Source organism: Hipposideros armiger, unplaced genomic scaffold, assembly GCF_001890085.2.
Source record: "Hipposideros armiger isolate ML-2016 unplaced genomic scaffold, ASM189008v1 scaffold_417, whole genome shotgun sequence".
Lineage (NCBI taxonomy): Eukaryota > Metazoa > Chordata > Mammalia > Chiroptera > Hipposideridae > Hipposideros > Hipposideros armiger.
This window is the reverse complement of record NW_017731767.1, coordinates 36,282-47,377: the sequence shown is the minus strand read 5'-3', so window position 1 is coordinate 47,377 and position 11,096 is coordinate 36,282. Positions and strand designations below refer to the sequence as shown.

The window sequence follows — 11,096 nt, the reverse complement described above, 5'->3', positions numbered from 1 at the left end:
AGATATTTGGGTCCATTAGTAAACATGTCTTGTACCACATTAAAAATTTTTTTGTGCTATGTAAAAAAATAGTTCTAGAAATTATAATATGTGTTTGTAAATGTATGAATGTTGGTGTAACAGATAATTTACAATTGCTTGCTTCTTGTTTTTCACTAGGAAGTATGGTTTTTAAAGGTTAAGAGTTCTAATACATGTAATTAAAACTACAGAAATGAAAAATAATAGGGAAAACAACTGTATATATAAGAATTGAAATTTTATAATGTGGGACTAAATGGCAGCTCCTAACTTGTGATATGAGTATGAAATTCCCCATTGATTTAGCTTGTGGCTGAGGAGTAAACGTTCCTCTACCCTCAGGGTTCTTTTGGCTGATCTAATAATTAACTAGACTTGAGACAGATTAGCAAGAGTAATTGACCAAATTTAATACTTACGTATGTATGGAAACTCCATGTACATGAGAACCAGAGACCTTACGTGCATGAGGGGTTCAGAGATAGAAAAGGAACATGGGTATGTAAGACATCCTGAGTTAGGGATGAGGTAGGGTGCCTTGGAGGCTTCAAAGGGTCATTACAAGATGATAGGAGCAGGTGTTTATAAAAAGTTTCCCGTGCCATACAGATGGGTCAAGTTTTCCTATTATGGAAAAGGCCCCTAATTCAAGTTAGTTAGGTAAAGAGAGGAGCAGAAATGTCTCTTGAGCCCAAATCTAAAATTGCCCTAAGCTCAAAATAATCCACAGTCTTGGGGTGGCTCATTCTGAACTCCCTCGCACAGGCGGATGTGTCATGAAGCCAAGTCGTATAGTGCCCAAAGCTTTCCATCAAAGTCACAGTTCTTCCCCTTATTCAAGAGGAAAATAGTATTTTCTCAAGCTATCAGGGGTTGTATCTCACCACAAGTCAATGCTTTGAAGAGCCGAGGGCCCTAGTTAAGGCAGAGGCCTCAGTCTTAGACTTTGGAGAGAACTCTAAGTCAGGGTTGGGCTAAGGTGCTGGGCAGGTGGGAGAGTCACGTAGAAAAAGCAACAAAAACAGGACTCACTTGACTTCTCACCTAGTCCCTTGGGAAGAGGAAAAATTTCCATTCTGTCTACACAAGTGTCCCACAGGGAAATCTGGTGCCCAGAGGTGGCTGTTATAATGGAAGCAGTGCCTAATGAGCAGATAAAGGGAGCTGAAAGTATCTCCTCTGCTGCGTATGCAAGCCTGGGCTTTACAGGGCATGTGTGTTGCTTTTGGATTCCCAAGCCTGGTGGGGACCAATGCGTCACTCCTTCCTGCTGTCTTGTCCAGAGACAGAGCTTCAGTTTCCATCAGCAACCACCCAGGGAGGAATTCAAACTTCCACACAGAGTCCTCCCTCTCAGAGACCTCATCCAGGGGAGTCAGAGAGCCCAGCAGAGACTTCAGGAAAAGGTCAGAGAGGATGGAACATGAGAACATTCACCTGAGGTCACCTGAGAGCCTAACCAGCCTAGCCCAGAGCAGAGAGATTGCCATGTTTCTTTGCCAGGTACACTAATTAATGTAAAAATAATTTATTTAATATTTTTAAAAAAGAAGTGTTCATTGGCATCAACAATACAAGAATCATTGTTGAATGTCCCATGATGGGAGGAGATGTCAAGTTGGAAGAGACTGAGGAAGGAATGGGAGACATAAAGTGGCTCCAGTAAAATCAGAACATACACAGGAGTTTTGCAGTTCGAGGGGAGCAGGAAAACAGAGGATTAGGTGTGGCGGCGTCAGCAGTGAAGTGAGGGCATTTCTTTTTTTAAATTTTAAGCTGGGGTTTATATGAGCATGTTTTGTATTCATTAAAGAGATCCAGACAAAGGCGGTACATACTACCTTGCAACAGCTGTTCCGGATAGAAACATTTCACAGCATCATTTCTCATGTTGGATATTCACATAAAAACATTATTTAGCAAGTCTAAAAAGGGATACTAAAGCATTTCACTTTTTGCAATTATTTCTGGTGTGACTGCATATATTTTGGGTTTAAATGCTTCTTACTTCACTGTAAATTGTGCAAGTTCTTTACACAGTTTATATAGTGAGGGCTGTGTTCTTATTGTGGTTTTGGAGTCCATACTTTCAGACAGAGTTTTTTTACCAAAGTTTTTTACAATTTGACAGTGAATTATTTTATATACAGAGGGTGCCAAAAATGTATACATATTTTAAGAAAGGAAAAAAACTGTATTAAAATTGTAATACAATGAATGACAGTAGCATTCATTTGATTAACGCCATCTTTTGAACGAATGTCATACTACACATTGCTACCATAATTCAATTCTACTTTGAAAAGTAATACATAGATAATGTCTCTTTTTAAAATTTTAAAATTAAATTATTTTTTATTATGAAATACACATTTTTAGAATTAGTTTCAGCTGTACAGCACAGTGCAATAGTTATACTTTTTACCCCTTGAAGTGACAACCCCCCTCCCCCAATCCACCATGCCATTTCCCCCCAATATCATACATATCTATTACAAATCCCTTGACTCCACTCCCACACTATACTCCACATCCCATGACTATATATCTATATCTATATCTATCTATCTATCTATCTATCTATCTATCTATATATATATCTATATATATATTCACTTATAGTTGACATACAATATTATACAACATCAGCTGCTTCAGGTGTACAGTTCAGTGATCAAGCCTCTTCCCCATCCATGATGCAAGACATGTGACCACCTGACACCCGGACTTGACGTGGCCTCCTCTTTAAGTCCTTTGTTTAGAGGTTCTGTTCATCTAGGGTCCAGGGAACTTCCGAGGTTGAATATCTTATAAATTATTTGTAATTTTGTTGTGATCCTGGGAGGTAGTCGGCACAGTGTCTGTCTATTCTGCCATCTTACCGGAAGTCCTAGATAATGTCTCTTAAAATGTGTACATTATTTGACATCCCCGGTATGGATAGATATATTTGAGTGGATGTATGAAAATTTAGAAATTATGTATCATCAATTCTATCAGTCAGTCATATTATGTCCCTCCATTACTTTTTAAATGTAAAAAGTTCTCCTGCATCCTTAGTACTAATAACCGTTTTCATACGTAGTGTGTTCTCATTTCAGATCTGTTTATCCTTATTGCCAACTTTATGCTTTTTGAGGTTAGATGTGTTTTTTAAAATAGGAATCACCTTCTCTCATCTGTGAAAGGCATTCCTTTGCATTCATCTCATGATCAACTTCTGTTATTCCTAAGCATATTTGAATCTTTTTACATTGATATAGGTAGAAATTATAACTGTTGGTACTGCTTCTTCCACTGCTTTTAAAAAATTATTATTATTATTTTAATTAAAGTTTATTGGGTGACAATTCTTAGTAAAATTACATAGGTTTCAGGTGTACAATTCTGTAATACATCATCTATATATCACATTGCGTGCTCACCACCCAGAGTCAGTTCTCCTTCCATCACCATATATTGGATCCCTTTTACCCTCGTCTACCACCCCCTTCCCCCCACCCTTTGGTAACCACTTAACTATTGTCTGCGTCTATGAGTTTTTGTTTCTTCACCTGTTTGTCTTGTTCCTTTGTTGTTTTCTGTTTTATATCCCACATATCAGTGAAATCATATGGTTCTCGACTTCTCTTTCTGATTTATTTCACTTAGCATAATAATCTCAAGATCCATCCATGTTGTCACAAATGGCATATGTCATCTTTTCTTATGGCAGGATAGCATTCCATGATGAATATATACCACATCTTCTTTATCCAAACATCTGTTGAAGGACACTTTGGTTGTTTCCATATCTTGGCCATCATAAATAAAGTTGCAATGAACATTGGAGCACATATATCTTTACAGATAAATGTTTTCAGAATTTTTGGGTAGACACTCAAGAGAGGGATTATTGGGTCATATGGTAATTGTATTTTTAATTTTTTGAGAAATCTCAACACTGTCTTCTATAGCGACTGCACCAATCTGCATTCCCACCAACAGTGTATGAGGGTTCCTTTTTCTCTACAGCCTCTCCAACACTTGTTATTATTTGCCTTGTTGATGATAGTCATTCTAACTGGTGTGAGGTGGTATCTCATTGTGGTTTTTATTTGCATTTCTCTGATGATTAGTGATGTTGAGCATTTTTTCATGTCTATTGGCCATTTGTATGTCCTCTTTGGAGGAAAAACTATTTAGGTCCTCTGCCCATTTTTCAATTGGATTTTTTTTTGTTGTTGTTGTTGAGTTGTATGAGTTCCTTATATTATTTGGATATTAGCCCTTTATTGGAGGCATTGTTTAAAAAAATCTTCTCCCATTTAGTTGGTTGCCTCTTTTTGTCAATGGTTTCTTTTGCTGTGCAGAAGCTTTTTAGTTTGATAGTCCCATTCATTTATTTTAACTTTTACTTCCCTTGCCTTTGAAGTCAAATTCATAAAATCCTCTTTGAACCCAAGGTCCATAAGTTTAGTTCCTATGCTTTCTTTTATGCAGTTTATTGTTTCAGGTCTTATGTTTAGGTCTTTGATCCATTTTGAGTTAATTTTGGTATACAGTGACAGATAGTCTAGTTTTATTCTTTTACACGTAACTTTCCAATCCTTCCAGCACCATTTATAAAAGAGGCTGTCTTTTCTCCATTGTATGTTTTTGGCATCTTTTTCAAAAATTATCTGTCCATATTTATGTGGCTGTATTTCTGGGTTCTCAATTCTATTCCATTGTTCTGTGTGTCTGTTTTTCTGCCAATACCATGTTGTTTTGATTATTGTTGCCCTGTAGTACAAGCTGAAGTCAGGGAGTGTGACACCTCCAGCATTGTTCTTTTTTCTTAGGATTGCTTTGGCTATTTGGGGTCTTTTGTGGTTCCATACAAATCTGATGATTTTTTAATTCTATTTCTTTAAAAAAGCCATTGGGATTTTGATGGGGGTTGCATTAAATCTGTATATTGTTTTGGGTAACATGGACATCTTAACTGTGTTGATTCTTCCAATTCATAAACACCAAATGTCTTTCCATTTCTTTGTGTCTTCTTCAATTTCTTTTAAAAATGTCTTATAGTTTTCTAAAAATTATTTTTACATTTTTCACTTTCTGGTCTTTGACAATTTAATCCTTAATTAGAGACCCATGTGGATGTGATTAAATTATTTTTACATCTTTTCTTTCAGAAGTTGGTCTTGGATTTTTATTCAATTTCATTAAATATAATTATGTGAATCCACAATATTTAATTTGGTTTTATTTTCCCTGCCATTCTTTTCATTTTATGACTTTTCCATTGCTTAACATTTTCCTATATAAATGCACACATTTATGAAACCACATGAGTGAACAAAATAAATTAGGTCGCTGCTCATTTGATTTTACATTATACTGGAGAAGACCCAGTACAATGAAATAGTTGTCATGTCCTCAGGGATAAAAGTATGAAGAAAGGGGATTGATTGATAGTTGTTGCATAAACAGGAGCTCACAAGAATATGTCTGGGGAGGACTTTGCATGATGAATAAGGAACAGAACCACAACGAGTATATCCATCAGCTGTGACACAAAGAGTTCAAAACTTAAAGCCCAAGAATAGCAAAGAAAAGAATTCCACAAAGAAAAGTGAGAGAAGGGCCAGCCTCATCCACTACGGGGCTGTATAAAAACAAGGGTGATCAAATAAACACGGAATAGGGGCAGGAATAACAATTAGATCAGGGGCTGAGGTGGATGCCTTGATGAGGCCAGTGGAGAAGGAAAGGTCCTGTCAGTGTGTGGTCCCTTGAGTCTGAGGTAACTTGATCACCCATGCTGGCTGCCTCTTCCCTCCATCTGGCTCTCCTCATCTTATTGCTTTTCCCTCATTGTCAGGAAGTGACCATGTTAAACTAATCTTGCATTTATTCCACTGGATTCCTGGCTTTTTTTGACTGTGTCCCAAAGTAAGATATTCCTTTTACATTGTACCCAGCACATCTCCACACAAAATAGCAACACACACACACACACACACACACACGACTGAACAAAGAGGCCATGAAACGATTATTTACTTGTCTGTACCTTCATTATGCATGTACAAATATTTTCTTTTGTGCCTCATTTATTTTATTCTATTTAATTCTTACAGGCCATAGTCTGACACCTTAATGTGTCCAGACCTCAGATAATGGAAAACATTCCTCTAGCATGTCCTCCATACCTAGGTTAGTATTTCCACCTTCTCTTTTCTTTTTCATTATTGGCAATTTCTGTGAGAATATGTTCTCTCCATCATAGAAGACATATTTATTCAGCTACTGTTCCCATCTAAACCAAATCTGGTGGGGGAAGGCACTCACTATCTAGCAAAGAAAAAAGACATTGAATTAAATAAAAATAACATAATGGGCACCCTAACACCTAAATTAAGTGCTTGAGAATGTGCATTATCTCAGGAAAACTGAGATAATGTTAAGGGGAAAAAGGCTCATGAAGGAGAGGATTCAGCCATTTTGAAAAGAAGATGGAGTTTGGAGGATGGAGAAGGGGGTGGAAAATTTCAGAAATACCAGCGGGGAGACTGCAAGCAGAGGAAAGCGCGAGTGCACAGGCTCTGAGCCTTGAAGCTGTAGTGTCAGGTGAAGCTGGAGTCAAGTTCAATGTTTGGGAGATCAGTGTGAGTCAGGGCAGGGCCCTGTGAGGGTGAAGTTGGCAGAAAGGTCACAGAGACTTGAGCCTCCTGCTTGAAGCTACAGAATTTTGGCTTCTATCTCCATTGGAAAGTCATGAGGAAGGATTACAATCAGGGAGTTTGATGATCAGCTTTGTAATGTACTAAGATCTCCATGAGTCAATGCGAATATTCGGCTAAAGGGGTTCCAGCCTGTGCTAGATGGGAGATGACAAGGAACTGAAATGAGGCTGTGGAATTGGCCCCAAGAGATGGGGAAGCATTGGAGGCATTTGAGAGGTAGAAGAAAATAATCAACCTTATCTCATCACCAGAGAAAGCCATTCATTTTCCAACAGGAAGGACCTGGGCTAAGCATTTCACATACATTGCTCAAATCTGTCACCACTCTGATGGACATCACTGTCTGCACTACTTGGGTGAGGATATCAGCATTTAGAATGGTCTGGGTGTCACTCCTGGTTCAAAATGCTAAGAGGGGGCATATCACAGAATCAAAACCCATTGTTTTTTTGTTGTTGTTTTTTGAGATATCAGCTGTCTTTTATTAAACCAGACATTAAAGAGATGTGCAGAAATGTCAAATAATGATACTCTTTTTCATATAAGTTATTGTTTGAAAAAATATGGTTATTTTTTATTAAAATATGTTAAATACCTCATGGGTTTATTATTGTTATTTTAAAATGAATCAGTAATTTTTTAATTTTTTTATTGTGAAATACACATTTTTAAAAATTAGCTTCAGCTCTACAACACAGTGCAATAGCTATACTTTTTTGAATCAGAAATTTTTTATATTTTTTGGCTTTATTTTCTTTTCTAAATATTTTTATGAAAATATAGCTGTCATATAGTATTATTTTATATTAGTTTTAGGTGTACATCATAGCTATTCAACATTTATATACCTAAAGAAGTGATCACCATAAGTCCAGCAATGATCTGACACTGTACCATGGTATCACAATATTAGTGACTATATTCCCCATGCTGTACATCACATCCCCATGACTTACTTGTTTTATACGTGGAAATTTGAGCCTCTTATTCCCCTTCACCTATTCCTCCCCACTTTCTCATTTTTCAATTACAGTTCAAATTCAATATTATTTTATATTAGTTTCAGATGTACAGTATAGTGGTTACACATTTATATAATTTAAGAAGTGATCTCCCTGACTAGTCTAGTACCCACCTGGCACTATACATACTTATTACCATATTATTGACTATATCCCCTATGTTACATCCCATGACTCTTTTGTAACTACCAATTTGTACTTCTTAATCCCTTCTCCTTTTTTTCCAACCCCTAATCCCCCTCCCATCTGGTAACCGTCAGCTTGCAAAACACGGTTTTCTGACTCCAAAAGTTTTGCACTTAATGTCATTTACAAATGTCTCTCCTTGTTTCAGCTTTAAAAATACACTGCTTTTCACACACACTGTATATTTCCTTTTGTAAATTGTACGTTTATTCTCTTTACACATTTTCTAGTGGGCTGTTTTATTTGTAAGGTGTTTTGACAACATAAAGATATAGTTAATTTCTCTTTTAAGAAACTGTTATTTGCCATTTCATTGGTTATTCTGGGCATTGAGACACTGTACCTGCAGCTGGCATGTTGCCAGAACCAAAAAAGTCTTCTTCACCACTCTGGGATCACCGTGGATTATTAGATTCTCTCTTGCTCTCGCTCTCTCAAATCTCTTTTGACTGATTTTAAAAATATAGGACAGAAAATAAGCAGAACAAAATGGAGCCCCATTTTTACATGTTCATTGGAGGCTTACCAACTGGAATTTGGGTGTTCTTTCTATATTCTCTAAGGGAAAGGTAATCTGATGTTGAAAACATGCCTTGTATCTGTTCTTTCCTAATTATTTTGCTTGGAGATTAGTAGAGCCTGGCAGTAACATGACCCCAGGAAGTTATAGTGTGAGTGTGTGTGATGTGTAGAGTGTGTGTGTGTGTGTGTGTGTGTGTGTGTGTGTGTGTGTGTATGGTTTATGGAACATGAGCATTTCTCAGGGCAGGGATACTAGCTCATATACTCCAAAATGTGTCCCTTAAAAATACAGATGCCAGAATGTTAACCAATACATGGAAGTAAAGAAGAGATCACTTCTACTCACTGGAGCCCTTGGTAACAAGATAAATAAAGTGGAAGGAACAACATGTGACCGATAGATTCCCTGTGTCTTGAAGTTTTATCTTTAGGAGACAGGCCTTCTCATTCCTCAGCACTCTGTGACACCATCTCTATCACTCTCCTTCCTCATTCCCCTCACCACATGGCTTCCTTGTGAGACTTGATTATTTGAACCAAGTGCCAACCTCAGGCCTTTGCACTGGCTCTTTCTTATGCAGGCGACACACTTCCCAGATGTCTTCATGTCTTCCCTTTGTCTTCCTTCAGGTATCTGTTAAACGGCACATTGTTTGCAGGTCTTTCTTGATTTCCAGTAAGAATAATACACTCATTCACTTTCTTTTATACCTACTTTCTTTTTCTTCAAAGCACATACACAGACTGACATGGTGTATGATTTTTTATTTGCTTATAGTCTTCTTCCCTTATTGAATTATAGGAAGTATTGTTTCTCAGCACCCTACAATCCTTGACTGGAAAATGGTCAGAACTCAGCATATATTCCTCAAATGAGTGAATAAATTTCTCATCCATCCTGCAAAATACATGATTTATTGGGCAAAATGCTGACAGGTATTCCTAATCAGAGATATAATGGGAATTCCTTAAAGAAGATTAAATCTCTACAAAAATATATATACATTTGACTGCAAAGTATAAATTGTAGCTTTCAACATGCCAGTAGTGTCCATGTGTGAAGATTAATCTTGTTATGTTTTCATTCCTAGTCATCACTTCCACCTCATAGAACCAGGCAATGGTACACGGATTTCAGAATTCCTTCTCCTGGGACTTTCAGAGGAACCAGAACTGCAGCCCCTCATCTTTGGGCTTTTCCTCTCCATGTACCTGATCACTGTGTTGGGAAACCTGCTCATCACCCTGGCTGTCAGCTCAGACCCCCAACTCCACATGCTCATGTACTTCTTTTTCTCCAACCTGTTCTTTGTGGACATCTGTTTTACCTTGACCACCATCCCTAAGATGCTGGTGAACATCCAGACACAGAGCAAAGTCATAACCTATGAAGGCTTCTTCTTGCAGGTGTATTTTTTCACACTTTTTGGAGTGTTGGATGACTTCCCCCTGACTGTGATGGCCTATGACCACCTTGTAGTCATCTGTCACCCCCTGCACTACACAGTCACCATGCGCCCTCAGCTCTGTGGACTGCTGGTTATGGTGTCCTGGATCACCAGTGTCCTGAATTCCTTGTTACATAGCTTAATGGTGCTGAGCCTGTCCTACTGTACAGATGTGGAAATCCCCCACTTTTTCTGTGAACTCAGTCAGGTCATCCAACTTGCCTGTTCTGACATCTTTCTTAATGATATGGTGATATATTTTGCAAGTGTCCTAATGGCTGGTGGTCCCCTCATTGGGATTCTTTACTCTTACTCTAAGATAGTTTCTGCCATACGTGCAATGTCATCAGCTCAGGGGAAGTATAAAGCGTTTTCTACCTGTGCGTCTCACCTCTTGGTTGTTTCTTTATTTTATTGTACAGGCTTAGGAGTGTACCTTACCTCTGCTGTAACCCACAGATCACAGTCAAGTGCAACCGCCTCGCTGATGTATTCCATGGTCACACCCATGCTCAACCCCTTCATCTACAGTCTCAGGAACAAAGTCATAAAGGGGGCTCTGAATAGATTGGTTGGAGTGGCAGCTACAAAAGGGACAATTGCTCTGGGGCTGAAGAACTTCCTGTGATTGGCGGGCTAAAGTCTTTGGATCTAGAAAATGTGGAAGTAGAATATGCCTCTTCTATTTATTTACTGGAATTTCCATTTATTTGAATTCAATTTCTTCATACGATATAAGTAATTCGTTTATCATGTTTTCTGTTCTGATATATAGACAGTTTTCTTCTTTGTCCATTTTCCTAGTTTCACAAAGATTTTCAAACTTTGCATCAGAAATATTGGAAATTCCCATTTATATCTGGGGTCATAGGAATTTCTTAAGAATAATTTCATCTCAAATAACAGATATCACCTCCAGATTTATTTTGTGTTACTGAAAAAAATATTCACGAGTTGTATAACTCCCAAGAAATAAAGTTCCCTTGGTAAGTAAGCCTATTTATGTGATATTTTGTACAGGTAATTCTGCAACCATGGTTTTCATTTTGGGTCTGTCATTCTAGTCTATGTCACTCCCTTAACTGCTCTGACTGATTATGTGGATGTTAACATGCTGCTGATTGTTAACGGAATTCCTGCTTTTATGCTCTTGTTCAGTTCAGTGTCCACAATACCTACTA

General features: G+C 37.7%; 1 protein-coding gene across 1 annotated transcript; it reads left to right on the top strand.

The window, feature by feature from the left end:
- The first annotated feature begins 487 nt into the window (after window positions 1-487).
- LOC109394238 (olfactory receptor 7A17-like) lies at window positions 488-10,543 on the top strand. Its single transcript, XM_019664128.1, has 2 exons — window positions 488-519; window positions 9,559-10,543. The coding sequence occupies exons 1-2, from the start codon at window positions 488-490 to the stop codon at window positions 10,541-10,543; spliced, it is 1,017 nt and encodes a 338-aa protein (XP_019519673.1).
- The last annotated feature ends 553 nt before the right edge of the window (window positions 10,544-11,096 follow it).

What these genes read in the sequence shown, in the direction of transcription:
- LOC109394238 (XM_019664128.1), top strand. Translation starts at nt 488, where the DNA reads ATGAGGGGTTCAGAGATAGAAAAGGAACATGG. An exon ending in GAGATAGAAAAGGAACATGG is followed by an intron (nt 520 to 9,558) that starts GTATGTAAGACA and finishes TTTCATTCCTAG; the next exon opens with TCATCACTTCCACCTCATAG.